The sequence below is a fragment of the Oncorhynchus clarkii genome, chromosome 5 (genome assembly GCF_045791955.1).
Source record: "Oncorhynchus clarkii lewisi isolate Uvic-CL-2024 chromosome 5, UVic_Ocla_1.0, whole genome shotgun sequence".
Lineage (NCBI taxonomy): Eukaryota > Metazoa > Chordata > Actinopteri > Salmoniformes > Salmonidae > Oncorhynchus > Oncorhynchus clarkii.
Window position 1 is genome coordinate 38,868,503 of NC_092151.1, and position 21,999 is coordinate 38,890,501.

General features: G+C 41.0%; 2 protein-coding genes and 4 non-coding genes across 6 annotated transcripts; all 6 read left to right on the forward strand.

Annotated features, from left to right (window-relative positions):
• The first annotated feature begins 4,909 nt into the window (after window positions 1–4,909).
• LOC139408793 (ribosomal protein L17) lies at window positions 4,910–10,211 on the forward strand. Its single transcript, XM_071153124.1, has 7 exons — window positions 4,910–4,972; window positions 5,420–5,469; window positions 5,717–5,757; window positions 6,061–6,195; window positions 6,642–6,740; window positions 9,568–9,759; window positions 10,133–10,211. Exons 2-7 carry the CDS (start codon window positions 5,430–5,432, stop codon window positions 10,178–10,180), a joined length of 555 nt encoding a protein of 184 aa, XP_071009225.1. The 5' UTR covers window positions 4,910–4,972; window positions 5,420–5,429; the 3' UTR covers window positions 10,181–10,211.
• LOC139410322 (small nucleolar RNA SNORD58) lies at window positions 5,566–5,635 on the forward strand. Its single transcript, XR_011634485.1, has one exon. It is a non-coding gene; the product is annotated as a small nucleolar RNA SNORD58 (small nucleolar RNA).
• On the forward strand, window positions 6,459–6,528 carry LOC139410320 (small nucleolar RNA SNORD58). Its single transcript, XR_011634483.1, has one exon. It is a non-coding gene; the product is annotated as a small nucleolar RNA SNORD58 (small nucleolar RNA).
• LOC139410323 (small nucleolar RNA SNORD58) lies at window positions 6,866–6,926 on the forward strand. Its single transcript, XR_011634486.1, has one exon. It is a non-coding gene; the product is annotated as a small nucleolar RNA SNORD58 (small nucleolar RNA).
• On the forward strand, window positions 9,970–10,039 carry LOC139410321 (small nucleolar RNA SNORD58). The gene has a single exon (XR_011634484.1). It is a non-coding gene; the product is annotated as a small nucleolar RNA SNORD58 (small nucleolar RNA).
• Window positions 10,212–19,536: 9,325 nt separating the features above from the next.
• Window positions 19,537–21,722, forward strand: LOC139410004 (NK6 homeobox 1). Its single transcript, XM_071155423.1, has 3 exons — window positions 19,537–20,089; window positions 20,454–20,626; window positions 21,477–21,722. Exons 1-3 carry the CDS (start codon window positions 19,537–19,539, stop codon window positions 21,720–21,722), a joined length of 972 nt encoding a protein of 323 aa, XP_071011524.1.
• The last annotated feature ends 277 nt before the right edge of the window (window positions 21,723–21,999 follow it).

Here is a 21,999-nt window from a genome sequence, read left to right on the forward strand (position 1 = left end):
CTTTTTCATTTGTCTTTCTCTACACACTAATACTGATTATACATCTTTATGGGAAAGATACTTTGCTATTGGTCGCTGTGTTTAAATGACTGCATAGAGTTATGACTGATGGCAGCAAACGGTCTCCCAGCACTGTATATCACGTTTGATTAAAGTCAGAGTGTAGTCTCTGTATGCTCTCTCTTAGTAAAACTGCTCTAGCAGTAGAGCATGGGCGCTTAGTTGCAACACCGTGATAGTGGGTTCAGTTCCCAGGATGACCCAATATTTTCAAGTGCACAACTACGTTGCTTTTGAATAAAAGTGTCTACTAAATGGCATATATTATATTGAATGACCACTCTCATCTCCGCCAACTACACACTCCCAGTTTAAATAGCTGAGGTCACGTTCCTGACCTGGACTCCCAGTCCAGGCCAGAACTCAAGGATATTACACCGATTAGATTGACTAGAGTAAAAAAAAAAAAAAGATGACCTGCCATTTTTGAACCTCCTAATCTATAATCTAGATTAGATCTACTTAGAGGGGGCACCTCCACTGCAGACTGATCAGGTCAGAGATCAATAATGTTCGAGCCAGGGCAACAAGAGAAGAGGGGGTGAGATACAGGATATTGTGCTGCTAAGGTGAGGTATTCCACACAACATATGCGCTGGAATCATATAGGTGATCGAGACAGTCTAGAATCAAGGGGAAAAATATGACATGCTGCATAGACCATCTATTTTACAATCTGAATTTCACAGACTAGTTCACAGCACTTTCTGATTAAAAGGAGCTCTCTTGTATATCAGTTACTTACGTCACAGTTGGTCCAATGTTGACTATTTGCCAAGGTAGCAGCACCACAAAATCAGAGACTCCTACAAGAATTTGAATGGTTAGCCCCTCTAGTGATAAAACAGACCTCAGCAGCACACCTAATCATTTGAGGTAGAGATGAGAGGTCCCAAAAACTTAGTGGTGGAAAAGGTACCCAATTGTCATACTTGAGTAAAAGTCTAAATCATTTCAAATTCCTTAAATTAAGCAAACCAGACAGCACAATGTTCTAGTTTTTTTTAAACAGAAATCCAGGGGCACACAATGTTCTAGTTTTTTTTAAACAGAAATCCAGGGGCACACAATGTTCTAGTTTTTTTTAAACAGAAATCCAGGGGCACACAATGTTCTAGTTTTTTTTAAACAGAAATCCAGGGGCACACAATGTTCTAGTTTTTTTTAAACAGAAATCCAGGGGCACACTCCACATCATGAAGCATTTGTATTTAGCAAGTCCACCAGATCAGAGACATGTTCTCTTGATAAGTGCATGAATTTTCCTGCTAAGCATTTTTATTTTAACCTTTATTTAACTAGGCAAGTCAGTTAAGAACACATTCTTATTTACAATGACGGCCTACCCCGGGCCAAACTCAAACAATGCTGAGCCAATTGTGCACCACCCTATGGGACTCCCAACAGCCAGATGTGATAGAGCTTGGATTTGAACCAGGAACTGTAGTGGCGCCTCTTGCACTGGGATGTAGTGCCTTAGACCACTGCACCCCTCGGGAACCCCAGCATTCAAAATGAAACAAGTACTTTTGAGTGTCAGGGAAAATGTATGGAGTAAAAAGTACATTATTTTCTTTAGGGATGTGGTGGATTAAAAGTAAAAGTTCTCAAAAATATAAATAATATAAAAAAACTACTAAAATAGTACTTTGAAGTATTTTTACTTAAGTACTTGACACCACTGCAAAAAAAACTCCAGTACAAAAACATGAGCTTATATTAAATACATATAAAGGTAGTTAGAGAAATGTGTGGTTTATGAAAAACAGGGCATGTTGTCCCCCACGAATGATGCAGCCTCCCACCTTATAGCCCCTGCCTTGTACCAATCAGTGGAATTTAGTAAATGCCAGATCTCTATGGCAAGATGCATCATTCACCCAAGTTTCGTCAAAATCCAGATAGTGCTGTCTGAGATATCACATGTGACTCACATACAAACGTACTAAAGAACGGAGACAGATGCACAGTTACCTCCCCGATTTCATCGTGGGGGTTAATCATTGAATTACTTACAGTATATGAACCCATCAAAATACTAGACTATTGGTCCCATCAGGCCTTTATGCTTATATTGATTTAGACAGGGGTCCTGAACTGCTTTGACTGAAAAACAGAAACCAAAATATATATTTTTAAAGGCAACAGTAAATCTGTTGCATCATTCGTCCCCCCACGAATGATGCAGCACCCCCTTTGGGCCAATCAGTGTCATTGTCTAAGTGATGGATCCCCTTGGCAAGACGCATCATTCACCCAAGTGTCATCAAAATTGAGCCAGTGGTGTTTGATATATCACATGGGATAGCTAGACTTGTAACCCTGAGAATGTGTGCCAAATTTCAGCACTCTGAGTCAAACAGATCAAGCGATATTAACATGTGCCCATTATAGCGCCACTGTGTGGTCGATATTAATGTTCTGTCATGTACTGAGTCTTGACAGTGTTTACAAGATGCGTACCAATTCTGTTGACAATACGAATATCCTTGACTGATTTATATGCATTTATGTGCCAGACCACGCCAACTGGAATGTTTATTGGTCAATATGTTGTTTTAGGTACTAGTCTGTAAAATATTGCGTTGAGAGATCTTTGTCCATAGATGCCACATAATCAAGTTTAGATTATTGATTATTTGGTGCCAGAAGAGTAGAGTTTAAGTGTTTTTTACAAAATAAAAATCCATCATGGCGGACCTTATGGCTCACTGAGGCAAATTTGTTCCTTGTGAGGAGAGGGGGCTATGTATTGAATTTCATGACTTTAGGTCAAACGGGGTGAGGGGCGTGACCTTTCAAATAATTTTAAATATCTTGTTATAGTACCACCATCTGGCCAATCAGTGTATTTTAGTAAATGCTGGATCTCTATGGCAAGACCCATCATTCACCCAAGTTTCGTCAAAATCTGGCCAGTGCAGTCTGAGATATCATGTGTGACTAATGTACAAATGCACTAACGGACGGAGACAGATGCACAGTCCCCTCCCCGATTTAATCGTGGGAGACAATAATGTCTCTGTTGATGGTGGTACTGTACTTGAAATAATCAGAGAACATCATTTTCCTGCTCTTTGAGCCCATCTAGTCAGGGGGCGACTTAGTGATTTGGAGGGCCCAGGCAGAGGATTGAAAGTAAAGACGTAATTTAACTATAATAATGTATTACCTTTTAATGTGCCATGAACAGAACCAGTCATGATATTTTCATCTGATTGTCAAACAAATCACTTAAAAAAGTAAGTTACCCTTGCACGTTCATCCAAAATAATTCCAGCATCCGAACAGTGTGCATTGTGCACTTGCCAACTTTCCTTCAATTCGCAAGTGGCTGAAACTATCTCAGTGTAGTGTAGCAGCACCCCTCTGTCTTACTATACAGTATGTAGCCCATGTATCTGAAGCTGTCTGGCCAGAAAGAGTCTGGTCTGGGATTAATTTTTTTAATAAATTCAATAAAAATAAAGGACAAAACACGACAAGAGACAACACAATATTACATAAAGAGAGACCTAAGACAACAACATAGCATGGCAGCAACACATGGCAACAACATGGTAGCAACACAACATGGCAGCAACACAACATGGCATGTAACATATGGAATTGTTTTAAGATTTTTATACCAAGGATAATTTAGCAATACCTGTAAATATAAAAATATATATATTTGATGAAACATTTGGCCTTACCCCTTAGTACCTTGTCAGCTCAGGGGTTTGAACTTGCAACCTTCCAGCTATTAGTCCAACGCCCTAACCACTAGGCTACCCTGCCGCCCCAGTATATGTATATACTGTAATCTATACCATCTACTGCATCTTGCCTATGCTGTTCGGCCATCGCTCATCCATATATTTATATGTACATATTCTTATTCATTCCTTTACACTTGTGTGTAAAAGTTAGTTGTTGTGAAATTGTTTGATTACTTGTTAGATATTACTACATGGTCGGAACTAGAAGCACAAGCATTTCGCTACACTTGCATTAACATCTGCTAACCATGTGTATGTGACCAATAACATTTGATTTGATTTGATAACTTTTTACGTGGAAATTCCCTATTCAAATCAAATCAAATCAAATGTATTTATATAGCCCTTCTTACATCAGCTGATATCTCAAAGTGCTGTACAGAAACCCAGCCTAAAACCCCAAACAATGTAACACGGTGGCTAGGAAAAACTCCCTAGAAAGGCCAAAATCTAGGAAGAAACCTAGAGACGAACCAGGCTATGAGCAGTGGCCAGTCCTCTTCTGGCTGTGCCGGGTGGAGATTATAACAGAACATGGCCAAGATGTTCAAATGTTCATAAATGACCAGCATGGTCAAATAATAATAATCACAGTGGTTGTCGAGGGTGGAGCAAGTCAGCACCTCAGGAGCAAATGTCAGTTGGCTTTTCAAAGCCGATCATTAAGAGTATCTCTACCGCTCCTGCTGTCTCCAGAGAGTTGAAAACAGCAGGTCTGGGACAGTTAGCACGTCCAGTGAACAGGTCAGGGTTCCATAGCCGCAGACAGAACAGTTGAAACTATTCAATTCCATTCATTTTTCAGCCCGGTATTGGTTTACCTTCAGACGGGCCCCGTGACCCTTATTTATTTTTTTGATGCCCAGATCATGAGGCCCCTTGATGATGTGAGGCCTCTTCTGACAAATGTCCGCCAGTGCATCTAGTTCATAAACGTTTCACAGTGCTTGTTCAAAATGAGAATGCAATATCTTTGTAATACAAATGGTGGCGGTAAACTCTTTCTATTGGAATAAATGCCTGTCAGAAATTACACCAAAGAAGAACACCTAATCTCTTTCAAAGATCTCTGAATATCTCGCGAGACGACATTTACGATTTCCACTCCCAGAATGCTTCTTTCTACCTCTTCCCTTCCGCGGCCTTAGAAAGTAAGTGAGCCGATACACATCTGCGGCCGAGAATCCATGTAATCGCTTTAATATCTATGGCATCCCGACTCTTAAACGTTCAATTTACATGTATTTAAACCACTACTTAGAAACGCCGGGGTCTAATCGTGTATCGGTGGCTATTTTCACCAAAAGTCATATTTGTGATATGCTTGGCCTCCAGCCACTTTAAGCATTGCTAACGAAACCATGACCATGATGTCCCCGGCCCTACGAATGAGTCTTGATGAAATACATAGTCCCAGTGATGTAGTCGTATGTGATTTGCTCGATGTCTTGGGTTGGTTTAATGTTTGCTAGCTATCAACTAACACGTAGCGCATCCTCCAAGGTGTCTGTCTGACTTGTTTCTCAGTCAAGCAACACACTAACACGTTCTCCGACTAGTTTTAGTTAGCTAGTTAACAACCCGTTTATCTTTTGCAGATCTCTGAAAATGGTCCGCTACTCGCTCGACCCCGAGAACCCGACTAAGTGTGAGTACCGGTGTGATTGTTGCCCTGGATTTATTCATTAGCTCGCTAATGCAAGTTAACTAGCTAAATTAGCTAGCTTATCAGACTTAACCATGGTTGTAATGATGACTTTCTTAGGACACCTTTAGATTACCCATGAAAAGAAATATGAACGAGGCTGAGCAACCACACATAAATGGTTTATTCACCATGTAAGGTTATTTCTGTCTTGTGACCTTACTGATCATTGCTGTATTTTCTTCTGAAGCATGCAAGTCGAGGGGCTCAAATCTCCGGGTTCACTTCAAGGTAAGGTGTTCTCTTTTCTGATTCACATGAGAAGTTGCCTTCAGACATTTTGTCTACTGTAGTTGTATCCGTGTGGGAGTTAGTTGCTGTTGGTTGATATGTATTGGTAGTCATAAATGTGTGCAGGCTGAAAGGTATGATGCTTTGCTATGATGACAACATTGGAGACCTTTGGAATCAAATGTGACAATATCTAACAAATAACTGAGCAATTTTGCATTCATGCCTATCAAGACAGTTATAACAATATGTTATTGATATAGCTAGCTACTTCAGTAATGCTTCTTGTTTGTTTCCCATCAGAACACCCGTGAGACAGCTCAGACCATCAAAGGCATGCACATCCGCAAAGCCACCAAGTACCTGAAGGATGTTACCATCAAGCACCAGTGTGTTCCCTTCCGTCGCTACAATGGGGGTGTCAGCAGGTGTGCCCAGGTAAACGCCAATCCAATTACATTTACTCTAGCCTTAATTTAAATATGTATAGGGGACTTTGGTTGGTTATCTTCTGACAATGTTTACGCTTTATTATATTTCCTATGTAAAGTATTGGGATTAGCAGGTATGAAAGGGATCCCAATAAAATAATAATACATTTGTTCAACATGGGCTTTGGAGAGGGGCACAAAATGACTTAAAATCTTTCTGGCTTATCAGACCTTGCACTTATGGTTTTAATGCATGTCTGTATGAAATGGTTGCAATGATGACTTTCTTAGGACACCTTTGGATTACCCATGAAAATAAATATGAACAAGGCTGAGCAACCACACATTTGCGCTTATGTCTACATACATTTTCCCCGATGTTGACCAGAAATGAGGGCACCTATTCTGGCCCAGTGTTGTATGCACACGACTGACCCAACTGTTCCTCTGCAGGCCAAGCAGTTTGACTGGACACAGGGCCGCTGGCCCAAGAAGAGTGCAGAGTTCCTTCTCCACATGCTGAAGAACGCTGAGAGCAACGCGGAGCTTAAGGTAATGTTGGTATTTTTGTTGGGCCTGCCTCTTATTGTGGCATGCCTGTAGTGGAGAGATTTGTGAAAAGTATGATGCTACCAAGCTTGTTGGGGTTCAAACTGTGAAATGGGCACAATTCATGATTGCAACGATGACCGTTTAGGACACCTTTGTATTAACCATGAAAAAGGACATCTAAGCCACCGTGATGCTTGTATGAACAATATAATTTAAAGCTGGAATCCTTCATCGAGAAGATTGTTTTGGTCAAAAGCTGCATGATGGGCCTGAAATGTTAACCCTCTCAAATTCAAAGCGAGAGCTTTGAATGCATGGACTGACATCCATGATATAAGCATTGGTTTCAACCATGTTTTGAGGCTTTAGTATTTGTTTAATATACTTTTTCAAACATTGGACCATAACAAGCTTATTCTGGGTTCTGATTGGGTACAGCAGTTGAATTAAGCTCATGAGGCATTTAGAAAATATTTTCTTCCTGAATCAATAAGTACATATTATTCATCCTAAAATTGATGTAGTAATTAAGGATTCTAGCTTTGTCATTTTCAACACTTGTACGAGTGTAAATAATTAGATTTGTGTGTTGATACGCCCCTAAATTGGAACGTAGTGGCTGTACAGTGACATGCGATACATGCCACTGCGCAGAGTTCTGGCTCTGCGCTTCACAGCGCTGTATGGGTTTTGACTGATGGCCGTTCTGAACTTGAGCACCACGAATGACAAGTTGCTCCATCCCTCCTGCTGTTTGAGGAACTTTTGCAAATTTTGCTTGAACGAGGGAATTGCTTTAAACTAAGATGACTACGTATTTTGACAGATGAGATGTTGAGGATTATAATAAATACCGCTTTGATGTCGCGAGCCAAACAGATGTCCAAATGTGCACTTCACATGTCCAAATCATAAAACTCATGTCTTATAGTGTCAATGTTTATGATCACTATTAGCTGTAAAGTTACAAATATGACATGTCTTTGAACAGAATTAGCTTGTTGATTGAGAACAAAATTAGCTGCAGCACACACACCTGAATGCACTCATGACTCCTTTCTACTGTGCATTAGGGAAGTATTCAGGCCCCTTCACTTTTCCACATTTTCTTACATTACACCCTGATTCTAAAATGGATTACTTTTTTCCCCCCTCATGAATCTACACATAATACCCCATAATGACAACGCAAAAACAGGTTTTTAGCGCTCGGGTGCATCCTGTTTTCATTGATCATCCTCGATGTTTCTACAACTTGATTGGAGTCCACCTGTGGTAAATTCAGTTGATTAGACATGATTTGGAAAGGCACACCTGTCTATACAAGGTCCCACAGCTGAGGATTGTGTCGAGGCACAGATCTTGGGAAGGGTACCAAAATATTTCTGCAGCATTGGAGGTCCCCAAGAACAGTGGCCTACATCATTCTTAAATGGAAGAAGTTTGTAACCACCAATACTCTTCCTAGAGCTGGCCACCTGTCCAATCGGGGGGGGAGGGAGCTGACCAAGAAACTGATGGTCACTGACAGAGCTCCAGAGTTCCTCTGTGGAGATGGGAGGACCTTCTAGGAGGACAACCATTTCTGCAGCACTCCAACAATCAAACCTTTATGGTAGACTGGCCAGACCAAAATTGATCTCTTTGGCCTGAATGCCAAGCGTCACGTCTGGAGGAAACCAGGCACCGCTCATCACCTGGCCAGTTCTATCTCTACGGTGAAGCATGGTCGCAGCATCATGTTGTGGGGATGTTTTTCAGTGGCAAGGACTGGGAGACTAGTCAGGATTGTGTGGCAAGATGAACAGAGCAAAGTGCATAGAGAACCCTGATGAAAACTTGCTCCAGAGCACTCAGACTGGGGTAAAGGTTTACCTTCCAACAGGACAATCCCCTAAGCACACAGCCAAGACAATGCAGGAATGGCTTCGGGACAAGTCTCTCAAGGTCCTTGAGTGGCCCAGCCAGAACCCGGACTTGAACCCGACCGAACATCTCTGGAGAGACCTGAAAATAACTGTGCAGCAACGCTCCCCATCCGACCTGACAGCTTGAGAGAAGAATGGGAGAAACTACCAAATACATATGTGCCACGCTTGTAGCGTCATACCCAAGAAGGCTCGAGGCTGTAATTGCTGCCAAAGGTACTTCAGCAAAGTACTGAGTGAAGGGTCTGACTACTAATTTAAATGTGATATTTCAGTTTTATTTTTAATTAGTTTGCAAAAATGTCACCTGTTTTTGCTTTGTCATTGTGGGATATTGTGTGTCGATTGAGGGGGTGCAATTGAATCAATTTTAGAATAAGGCTGTAATGTAACACATTTGGAACTCGTGAAGGGGTCTCAATACTTTCCAAATTCGCTTTATGCCCACCAATTACGATGTTTCTCTGAATTACCTTGTGAAAGGTTAACACCCAAAATGTTATTTTATTACTTAGCTAGTCATGTTGGCAATGGAACAAGCTTTCAAATCATGCCCACCTTACCCAGATTGGGACTTAAAATAGACCGTTGTTGTGTTCCAAAAGAAACCACTACAAGTGTGCCTGCTCTAGTTCAACGGCACAGCTAGGATAGCTCAAAGTACTTCATAAGCTAGGTTCCTATCTAATTGGCAACATAATTTTATGCAAATATTCTCAAATCTTTACTTTGCATGTACTTTTCGTATTTATTTTGTAAGAAACATTGTAATTTAGCTCTATACTTATAGGCCAATTCCCACAAGTGTCAAAGTTAAGTACTGTATCCCACAGACAACTGGCCATGTATGTGGATTATTTGACTTGCTAACCAGTTTAATCTGTGCTCTATTCTGACAGGGTCTGGATGTAGACTCCCTGGTGATCGAGCACATCCAGGTCAACAAGGCCCCCAAGATGCGCAGACGCACATACCGTGCCCACGGTCGCATCAACCCCTACATGAGCTCCCCTTGCCACATTGAGATGATCCTCACAGAGAAGGAGCAGATCGTTCCCAAACCAGAGGAGGAAGTTGCTACTAAGAAAAAGGTACGCATGCCAACGCATTTTGCAGAAGACTGCTTGGTATCTTCCTGAAAATATGCACTCGTCCCCAAATTTCCTGTGTAAAAGCAGTGTGATTAGAAGGTACAAGCTCTTGAACAAGAGCTCTGTAGACTGGAACGAAAGAGTTTACTATCCTTCTGGCATTACTCGTAAAATCTTATCAGACCTTTCACATAAGTGTGTTTGAAATGGTTGCAATGATGACTTTCTTAGGACACCTTTGGATTACCCATGAAAATAAATATGAATGGGGCTGAGCAACCACACATTTGCATTTAAGTCTACATCATTCTGTCCCCATGAGGGTATTATCAGAATCGGTATGGTGGCCTAATACAATCTCTTTGTCCTGCAGGTTTCTCAGAAGAAGCTGAAGAAGCAGAAACTCATGGCACGGGAGTAATGTAAATTAAATGGAACCATTCTTACCAAAATGGAATGTCTCTGTCTTTTCATGCTTCTTCATAAGTATTATGAAATCCCTACACCTCATGTAAAGTTGGCTTTAATCCATCTAAAGGCTCCGGGTTTGATACGACCCAAATAGATAGGATACATGATTCATGACTAAGGACAATCCTGTTAAAACGTTGCAGGTGAGACAGGTTATTTGGGTTACTTACTGAAATGACACGTGCTGAACTAATATTCTGGTTTAAAGAGATATATATTATTCACATCAGTATGGACATTGTAAAATCAAGTTGTTGACACTTGTGACTCCAATGCTGTCTTTCATATGAGGGGCAAATGGATGTATGTAAAAATGGAAGTGCTAGGCCACAATGTGCTATGAGGATTACATTTCAGATTAGTGCACATGACATTTCCACCTCATTTTCATTATTTCTAGAACATCAGTGGGAAGGTGTTTATTTTAAATAGAAACAACGTGTTAAACATGTATACTTGACGACATCAAAAGTTTAAACATTTTAACCTCTACGTGATCTCCAGCCGCCCCTCCCCCCGCTGGACGGTCTTATATGGGCAGAAAGCTTAAATTCTTGTTAATCCAACTGCACTGTCCAATTTACAGTAGCTGTTACAGTGAAAAAATACCATGCTATTGTTTGAGGAGAGTGCACAACTTTTATTACGGCAACTGGTTTGATGCATTCGCCTCTGAAGGTAAATAATGTACTCAAGTCATCTTGCTCTGATTTGTCATCCTGAGGGTACCAGAGATAAAATGTAGCACAGTTTTGTTTGATAAAATACATTTTTATATTAAAATGTAGGGACTGGGTTCTACAGTTTGAACCCATGCTGTGTCTGCCCCCCCCCCCCCCCATCTAACTCAAGGTTGGTGTATTTTCTGTAGGGAAGCTAATTAGCCATTTATGACATTACTGAGAGTATAAACACAAATGTATTATCATATTTGTATGTTCTCTAAAGTTTTGTACTTAAATGTATCAATTAACCAATTTGGCACATTTGGGGGGACTTGATACATTTTGAACAGTAATGCAATGGTTCATTAGATTAACATTTTGAACAGTAATGCAATGGTTCATTAGATTAGTCTAAAACTTAAATATACAGTGCTGTTGTCTAGTGGCCAAAATCTAAATTGCGCCTGGCATTTGCATTTCAAAGATGGAACAACAAATAGAAAATGCATGTTTTTTTGTTCTATCTTATACCAGGTCCAATGTGTGTTATTCTCCTACATTAATTTAATATTTCCACAAACGTAAGTGTTTCCTTTCAAATGCTATCAAGAATATGCATATCCTTGCTTCAGGTTCTGAGCTACAGGCAGTTTGATTTGGGTTTGTAATTTTAGGTGAAAATTGAGGGGGAAAATGATTGTCAAATACTGATTCAAGGTTCTAAAGTTGTTGCAGGTTATGAAAATTTACTTTTAATCTTACCATGTGATGTCAGACAAGCATTGTTGAAGGACCTAATCCTTTTTAACCACAGATCATAGAAAAGCTCTGTTCACGTGTAGATACTGGAGTTGATGAATGAGGATATTGGCAGAATTGGCCTTTAATCCATTGACTTGGAAATGAGTCTACACCAATGATTTATTTAAATGAACAAAAAAAACAACACGTAAAGTGTTGGTCTCATTTTCATGAGCTGAAACAGTGAGTAGTTCTCCTTTGCAAGATAAACCATCAACTTGACAGGTGTGGCATATAAAGATGCTGATTAAACAGCATGATCATTACACAGGTGCACCTTGTGCTGGGGACAATTAAAAGCCACTCTAAAGTGGATGTCTCAAGTTTTGAGGGAGTGTGCAATTGGCATGCCGATATCAGGAATGTCCAACGGAGCTGTTGCCAGAGACTGTAATGTTAATTTCTTTACCATAAGCTGCCTCCAATGTCGTTTTAGAGAATTTGGCAGTACATCCAACCGGCTTTGCAACCGCAGACCACTTGTAACCACTTAAGCCCAGGACCTTCACATACGGCTTCACCTGCAGGGTCGTTGGGGGAAGGGGGGTGCTAAGGAGTATTTCTGTCGTAATAACCTTTTTGTGGGGAAAAACATATTCTGATTGGCTGCTCTGTCATGGGAAATCTATAGATCAGGGCCTAATGAATTTGGTGGTGGCAGCATCATGCTGTGGGGATGTTTTTCAGGGACCGGGAGACTAGTCAGGATCGAGGGAAAGATGGAGGGAGCAAAGTACAGAGAGATCCTTGATAAAAGGTTGCTCCAGAGTGCTCAGGACCTCCAACTGGGGGTGAAGGTTCACCTTCCAACAGGACAACAACCCTAAGCACACAGCCAAGACAACACAGGAGTGGCTTCCGGACAAGTCTCTGAATTTGGAACAAGTCAAGGGGTCAGAGTACTTTCCGAATGCTATATATACACTGCTCAAAAAAATAAAGGGAACACTTAAACAACACAATGTAACTCCAAGTCAATCACACTTCTGTGAAATCAAACTGTCCACTTAGGAAGCAACACTGATTGACAAATTTCACATGCTGTTGTGCAAATGGAATAGACAACAGGTGGAAATTATAGGCAATTAGCAAGACAACCCCAATAAAGGAGTGGTTCTGCAGGTGGCGACCACAGACCACTTCTCAGTTCCTATGCTTCCTGGCTGATGTTTTGGTCACTTTTGAATGCTGGCGGTGCTTTCACTCTAGTGGTAGCACACAAATGGCTCAGGTAGTGCAGCTCATCCAGGATGGCACATCAATGCGAACTGTGGCAAGAAGGTTTGCTGTGTCTGTCAGCGTAGTGTCCAGAGCATGGAGGCGCTACCAGGAGACAGGCCAGTACATCAGGAGACGTGCAGGAGGGCAACAACCCTGCAGCAGGACCGCTACCTCTGCCTTTGTGCAAGGAGGAGCCCTGCAAAAGGACCTCCAGGAGGCCACAAATGTGCATGTGTCTGCTCAAACGGTCAGAAACAGACTCCATGAGGGTGGTATGAGGGCCCGACATCCACAGGTGGGGGTTGGGCTTAACAGCTTGGCATTTGCCAGAGAACACCAAGATTGGCAAATTCGCCACTGGCGCCCTGTGCTCTTCACAGATGAAAGCAGGTTCACACTGAGCACGTGACAGAGTCTGGAGATGCCGTGGAGAACGTTCTGCTACCTGCAACATCCTCCAGCATGACCGGTTTGGAGGTGGGTCAGTCATGGTGTGGGGTGGCATTTCTTTGGGGGGCCGCACAGCCCTCCATGTGCTCGCCAGAGGTAGCCTGACTGCCATTAGGCACCGAGATGAGATCCTCAGCACATCTGGGACATCATGTCTCGCTCCATCCACCAACGCCACGTTGCACCACAGACTGTCCAGGAGTTGGCGGATGCTTTAGTCCAGGTCTGGGAGGAGATCCCTCAGGAGACCATCCGCCACCTCATCAGGAGCATGCCCAGGCGTTGTAGGGAGGTCATACAGGCATGTGGAGGCCACACACACTACTGAGCCTCATTTTGACTTGTTTTAAGGACATTACATCAAAGTTGGATCAGCCTGTAGAGTGTCACTCCAAATCCAGACCTCCATGGGTTGATACATTTGATTTCCATTGATAATTTTTGTGTGATTTTGTTGTCAGCACATTCAACTATGTAAAGAAAAAAGTATTTAATAAGAACATTTCATTTATTCAGATCTAGGATGTGTTATTTTAGTGTTCCCTTTATTTTTTTGAGCAGTGTATAGTTCTGAAGCCACCGGCAGCTATGTTGGCACTCCATTGTGAAAAATATTTTGCAAGCTATAGAAATGCATTTTAATGTCACATTTTTTGCCACTTTTTCTATGAGCTAATCATGAGAAATATACATTTTCCTTAAGCTACAATATGTAACATTTTGGCCAACTGACCAAATTCCCCTAGAAATATGAGTTATAGATGTCACTTATTAAAAGCTTCCCTTGCATAAGTTTCGTTTTTGCGTCTCCGTTTTTTACACCAGCTTCAACAGCTGAAAATAAAATATTTTTGGTTATGGAAAAGATTTCACAATGGTTTAGATGGTACATTGATTATATACACTATAGGTGCTTGTGTTGTCACAAACTGAAAATAGACCAACTATTAGAATTTTTGGACCAGGAAATGGTCGAGCGATTTCTGCGTAGTGCAGCTATAATCTCAAGTTCTAATGTTGCTGTTGCCACTACAACAAAATACTGAACTGTAATTTTGTCCTTAACTTTAAATTAAATGCTATATAATTACATAAATTCCTGTGGTGGAGAGCCAATAGAGAGAAATATTAATGGCGTCTTTTTGTAGGCTCTAAATCGGACATGGTTCGTTGGACAAAGCTTATGGGATAATGAATGGCGTTTGATAAATGCCGAAAATGTCTGGCAAACACAGGTTTAGGAGATCTTATTTGTTTTAATCTATGAGAATCTTAATCTGCTAACAACTTTTTTTTGTGAATTCTGACATTTATGTAAAAAATAAAAAAATAAAAGCACAAAGGCTTCATAATTCATAAAGGTTGTAACTGACTGCTATTATCTTATAGAACGATCTTATTTTCTGCATTTATTCCAAACCCTATTCTTTCCCCATTCATTTTTCCCATAGGGATGGATTCACGAACCAGAGGTAACTCATTTCTGGGTTTTAGAACTACAAACTGAAGAGCTCTATAAGGCTGACAGGTGGCATCAAAGCCTCTTTGGTCAATAGAGCCCCACAGTGGAGGTGTCATAATATCCAACAGGGAAATGGTTCCAATTGTTTTTCCACCATTCATTTTTCCCATAGGGAATTTTAGAAACACAAAATAAGGTCTGTGTTTCATGTAGGCTTACCCTGGAGTGGCATTTTGATTACCATGTAAATCTCTCTCGGACAAGGTAACTCAGTATATTCGGCTCTATTTTCTCTGATTCGAAAATGTTAACTAGCATCAAAGTAGACATCATGCAAGACTACAAATCTCTGCAAACTCGCATGTAATCTCTAGCTGACACCTTTGATAACAGGTATTGTGTCAATTTAAAACTAGTACAAGACAGTTCACAGAATTGTCAATTTAAAGAAATGTAGCCAATTTATTCATTACTAAATGTAGCTAACATTAGATAGTTAATCCAGAGATTCTTATCCTTGCCTCGATTTAGCAGTCTAGTCCAGATCATCATTACATTTATAGATCTTTATGATAGCCACATTAGCATCTAATTAGCATTTCATTTTTGGGGGGTAAATACAGGTGTTTTGATAGCTGTGTAATTCTCTCTTGGATAAGGTGAGTTTTAACAATATATTTGCCTCAATTTACTCTCAAATTCAAAATGCTTATTAGAAACAGAGAAGTCCTCAGCAAGACTATACATTCCTACAGGAAGCTCCTGCACGTCATCTCTAGCCGACACTGTCAGCTACCATTCGCCAGTTCAATCAGAGGGACCTGTGCTCAATCCATGATGAATCCATGTGCTGTATTGAAATTAATTGAATAAAGTGTTGAACTTCTTCCATTCCCTGCTCTCTTATAGCATCAGCAATCCAGGGTTTACATCAGAGATCTATATATAATGACGAGATGCTCATGTCTCTGCCCTAACAATGGGAGTCGTTGTCCCAAAGACGAGAAGGCAGGCGACAAGCGCAGTGAAACCTCTCGCTTCGCCTCTCGCTTCGCCTCTTCCTCTCCGTTTATATACATCGTTGGTCTACACTGGGATAAAATCTCAACTTGGTTGTGCCCATGTCCAGACTTCTGATCCCTACACTGGATGTAGGCTTCAATACAGGTTTATCATGGCAAAATTGTTACCTTTTTTTATTCAGAGAATAAAGAAACTTGAAAGAGTCACATCACATGAGTAACATCTGCCCATGAGTAAATAGGTCTAAATCATTTCTGCATTTTGTCTACAATTAGTTTTCAACTTCTCATGAATCTGTCTATCTGTTAACTGGTAAAATGGTATAGAATCAGCTTGATCCGCTCTGTCAAATGCGCTTAGACCTTTTTTTTGAAGGAAAATGAGAATTAAAAACAGGTTCAGTCGTGATCTTGCAGAGTTACTCCACCTCAAGAATTGCATTTGGCAAAAGGCTTGGCACACGCATACTCAGGCTGACTGGCTATAGTTCAGGCAAATTATAAATAAGTGCACTCAGGCTATCCGGAAGGCCAAAATGAGTTACTTTAAGGAGCAGTTCTCTCTCTGTGGGTCTAACCCCAAGACGTTCAGGAAAACGGTTAAAGACCAGGAGAATAAACCCTCCTCACAGCTGCCCATGTCCCTTAATGTTGATGATGTGGTTGTTACTGACAAGAAGCACATGGCTGAGCTCTTTAATCACCACTTCATTAAGTCAGGATTCCTATTTGACTCAGCCTTGCCTCCTTGCCCATCCAACATTTCCTCATCTCCCACCCCTTCTAATGCGACTATCCCCGATGCTTCTCCCTCTTTTTCCCCTGCCCTGCTACAAAGTTTCTCCCTGCAGGCAGTTACTGAGCGAGGTGCTAAAGGAGCTCCTTAAACTTGACCCCAGAAAAACATCTGGGTCAAATGGTTTAGACCCTTTCTCCCTTAAGGTTGCTGCTCATGTCATTACCAAGCCTATCTCCAACCTTTTTAACCTGTCTCTCCTTACTTGGGAGGGTCCCATTGCTTGGAAGGCAGCCACAGTTTGTCCTTTATTTAAAGGGGGAGATCAAGCTGATCCTAATTGTTATAAGCCTATTTCTATTTTGCCCTGTTTTTCAAAAGTGTTGGAAAACTTGTCAATAATCAACTGACTGGCTTTCTTGATGTCTATAGTGTTCTCTTGGGTATGCAATCTGGTTTCCGCTCAGGTTATGGATGTGTCACTGCAACCTTAAAGGTCCTCAGTGATGCCACCATTGCCCTCGATTCTAAGCAATATTGTGCTGCTATTTTTATTGACTTTGCCAAAGCTTTTGATTCGGTAGACCATTCCATTCTTGTGGGCCGGCTAAGGAGTATTGGTGTCTCTGAGGGGTCTTTGGCCTGGTTTGCTAACAACCTCTCTCAAAGAGTGCAGTATATAAAGTCAGAAAAACTGCTGTCTCAGCCACTGCCTGTCACCAAGGGAGTACACCCAAGGCTCGATCCTAGGCCTCATGCTCTTCTCAATTTACATCAACAACATAGATCAGGCAGTAGGATGCTCTCTCATCCATTTATATGCAGATGATACAGCCTTATACTCAGCTGGCCCCTCCTCGGATGTTGTGTTAAATGCTCTACAACAAAGCTTTCTTAGTGTCCAACAAGCTTTCTCTGCCCTTAACCTTGTTCTGAACACCTCCAAAACAAAGGTCATGTGGTTTGCTAAGAATGATGCCCCTTGTTCCACAGGTGTTATTACTACCTCTGAGGGTTTAGAGCTTGAGGTAGTCACCTCATACAAGTACTTGGGAGTATGGCTAGACGTTGCACTGTCCTCCTCTCAGCACATATCAAAGCTGCAGGCTAAAGATAAATCTAGACTTGGTTTCCTTTATTGTAATCGCTCCTCTTTCACTACAGCTGCCAAACTAACCCTGATTCAGATGACCATCCTACCTATGCTAGATTTTGGAGACATAATTTATAGATCAGCAGTTAAGGGTGCTCTCAAGCGGCTAGGTGTTATAGGACACATCACTGCACTCTATACTCCTCTGTAAACTGGTCATCTCTTTGTACCTGTCGCAAGACCCACTGGTTGATGCTCATTTATAAAATAAAATATTAGGGAAATGCAGCATTCCATTAAGTGCAGCATAAGATTCTACCACTGGGTGTCACTAGTGTCTGTCTTGCAATCCTTCAGTCGTTCTTTAGGAACAGCTTGCAATGTGGCATAGGGAGGCCTACTCAAACGTTGATCCATATCATCCATATATGAGCCATTTAACTTTTTTTCCAATGCAGAATAATATTATTCGATTTTTAAATCGTCAGTAGACAATTTACTTAATGGTTATTGGTGCATTTGATTTTGCCACTCTGGATTGATAGGCTGGAAGACTGGGCATAGGCTATGATTGATTTCAAGTCAATACCTGTTGAACAATATCCCAATAGATAATTTTACAATTTTGTTGGCAAAAAGTCCTAGTATGAATTCATATTCGAATAGTGGAAGTGTTGTACTCAATTGATCTTATTAGGCTGATCACAGACACACGCACACACAAACTCGTGCCCTGTTTTCTCAAATAGGAAGCAATCAAATAACCTATTGTTTCAAAGTAGTTTTGAACCTAAATAAGTGGACTACAAAACTGGATACAAACGGCTAGGCTACTCAAGGCTATATTTATTCCAAATTTTGTTTGGGCTTCATTTTCATGATGGCCCTCCAACATAAACGAAAACGTTAGGGCTAGCCTACTATTTGATCTTGTTGAACGGAAAATAAATATGTCATGAGTCATATTTAGGTCTATGGCTGAAAGCATCTGTCAATAGCCTAAGCTACAGCTTCTTCAATATGAATAGGTATGGATAGACAAAAGCTACATTTGGATATAGTTACCTAGGCTACTAGGCTATGTCACATGATGAGCACATGCAGATAGATGTCCCTTTATCTAAAAAGTAGATCTAGAATTGACTGGATTGATTCTGTTGCTTTTGTGTTTTGGCTAATAGTGGGTCGGGTGGCAACTCTTTTAATGTGCAAATCAAAGCTATGATGGAGAGCCAATGAGGACACACTCCTAAATCCTGTTGGCGCTCACGCTTGACACACCGACCACGTCACCGTTAGGTTACCCAATCGCAACAGAAACACCCCGTCTACTTTCTGTTTTCTACTCTCAAAGTTTTTACTTTTGCGGTAAAAGACAGCGGAAAGTGATGATAATGTTTTATTATCTCAATGATCGTCTTGTGCATCGGAAAGAAATGGTGGCGTTTTATCAATAGATTTCAAATATTCAGTAATATCATCTCTAAAGCAGTCTGTCCAAGTTAGCGAGGACGACGTGGGAAATTCATCCTATTTGAACGACTTTATTCTCAAGATTTGCAAGGTTGAAGAAGCGGAGTTATCCCTGTAATAATGGGTATTGGATCTCGGCTAAATTAATCTGGGATTTCGTCTAGCATGGTTTCGTTTTAAAACACGACATTTTCATTTTAGAGACAATTTTTCAGGCGCTCAGTTTGCAAATGTTGAAGTTGGGCTAATATAGGCCTACCTCCAAGGAAACTTGTATTATTCTGTCTGTTTAATGAGAAAAACTTTGCATTATCACTTGAGAGCGTGAGCATTGCGGGTATTTTTGTTGTTGACCAAACCGTCGCATTTACCTATTCTCGGTTATGTTAGCCGTGGGACAGATGGACGGGTCCAGACAGAGCGCTTTCCTCTTAAGCACCCCACCTTTAGCAGCTCTGCATAGCATGGCGGAGATGAAGACCCCACTCTACCCAGCCTACCCGTTATCTTCCACCGGGCCGGCCTCTTCTACCTCACCTACTGCCACCTCTCCAAACCCCGGTGGCATCCCGGTGTCCTCACCGGGGATCAAACCATCCTCCGGAATGTCATCTCTCGGATCCCCCCATCAATGCAGCGCGCTAGGAACACCTCATGGAATAAACGACATCCTCAGTCGTCCCTCGATCCTTTCCCCAGGAGCTGCTGCTGCCGTTGCTGCGTCCTCTTCTGCCGGAATCTTGTCCGGAATGCCCCGCTTCAGTAGCTTGAGCCCCCCGCCACCCCATGGGCTCTACTTCAGCCCCAGCGCTGCAGCAGTGGCAGTGGCTCGCTACCCCAAGCCGTTGACAGACCTTCCAGGCAGGACCCCGATATTCTGGCCAGGAGTCATGCAAAGCCCACACTGGAGAGACGCCAGATTCGCATGTTCACCCCGTAAGTAACTAGTCCACGTTTTTGAGCTATCTGAACTTCAATTTAACTTATTTTATTTTTTATAGTTAATGTATAGGCTACAGGGGTTATTAATAATTCCCCAGTAGCCTATGGTATTTATTCCTAAAAACCGAAGCTGATCTGACTTGAATGTCTAGCTGCAATGTGCATTATTATAATGTCCCGAACAAAAGTTTATATTATAACAGCTCAAATTCAATTGATTATGATATCACATGAGAACATTCTAACATTAGGCCTATTCTAATATCATATACATATTAAATAGCCTACTATTGGCATATTCTATCAATAGGCTACATTTAGTTTAATGGACTAGATGCTTTATGTTTTACATTTTCAGATCAGAATTCTGTACTGCTCGACAAAGATGGAAAAAGAAAACATACACGTCCCACCTTCTCTGGACAACAAATCTTTGCCCTGGAAAAGACTTTTGAGCAAACGAAATACCTCGCTGGGCCAGAGCGAGCACGACTGGCCTACTCGTTGGGAATGACAGAGAGCCAAGTGAAGGTAAGACATATTCTGAAATAGTCTTTATAAAATCCAACAATATGCATAATAATATTGTTTGATAAGTAGCCTATAGTTAACCTGCAACTAAAGGGGAGCACACTAGCCTCTTGTAGACTGCTACTCAATTTGAACATTTCTCAATGTGAACATTTCTCAGTGCCTCAATGGTTTGTCTTTCGTTTCAACATTCCTATATAGAAAGATATAGCCTACACTGTCAGTTGAAGTGCCTCGTGTATTTTAGACAATGGTTTGTCTTTCGTTTCAATATTCCTAAATAGAAAGATATAGCCTACACTGTCAGTCGAATAACAGCGGTCAACGAATCTAAATATAAATGACTGTCTATTGCATTTCATATGAATGCATCGCCAAATAGGCATAATTGTTGTTATAGGCACAACTATAAATATTTCTAAAATATTAGTATGTATATTTAATAAATTATTAATAAAGTAAACTACAATTTAACGAAGCATTTTGTTAATTTTTGTCATGCAAATGAGTAAATAATGGTAGCAACGTTTTGCAGTGCAGAGCAGCATGTAGATGTTTGCCAACAACATGGATGGACGCAAATTAAACCTATATTTTCTCTTTAGAAAAATATTTTGTCAATTTTTCTAAACGAACGATTAGAATGAAATATAACCTACTATTATTTGGACATGTGGTGACTTCACGTGACCTAGGTATATGCCCTTTTCATTTGGCATATCAGCAACGTTTGTAGGCCCAGGCTACATAAATGATATGCAAATTATGTCTGATGCTTGTTAATCAATATCTTTGCAATAGATTAAGAGGTTCTTTATTTGCATGTAATCAATGAATATCAACTTTTTAGGTGTGGTTTCAAAACCGAAGAACTAAATGGAGAAAACGGCACGCGGCTGAGATGGCTTCGGCAAAGAAGAAGCAGGATTCTGAGACCGAGAGGCTGAAAGGGGCTTCGGAGAACGAAGATGATGATGATGATTATAACAAGCCGTTGGACCCTAACTCAGACGACGAGAAAATAACACAACTACTGAAAAAACACAAACCAAACTCCTCACTCCTTATTCATACGTCAGAAAACGACAGTTCGTAGACAGACAAGGGGGAACGACTTTTGACGCAACATTTCAAAGTGGAACTGGTGCAGGTTGTCCCTTTTCTCGTCCAAGTTTTGAAATTAATAAATTTGCACGAGGACGGAGGACGCATGCCAGATCAAAGGAATAGACCGCTATTTTGTAGTCTGGATCATTGGCCAAAACATGGACTCTTCAATTTATAGAAGTTTCAGCATTAAGAAGATGGTACTTACATGTAAATATAAACGTGAGTTGTATTAAATAGAAATTATATTACTGTGAATATTTATG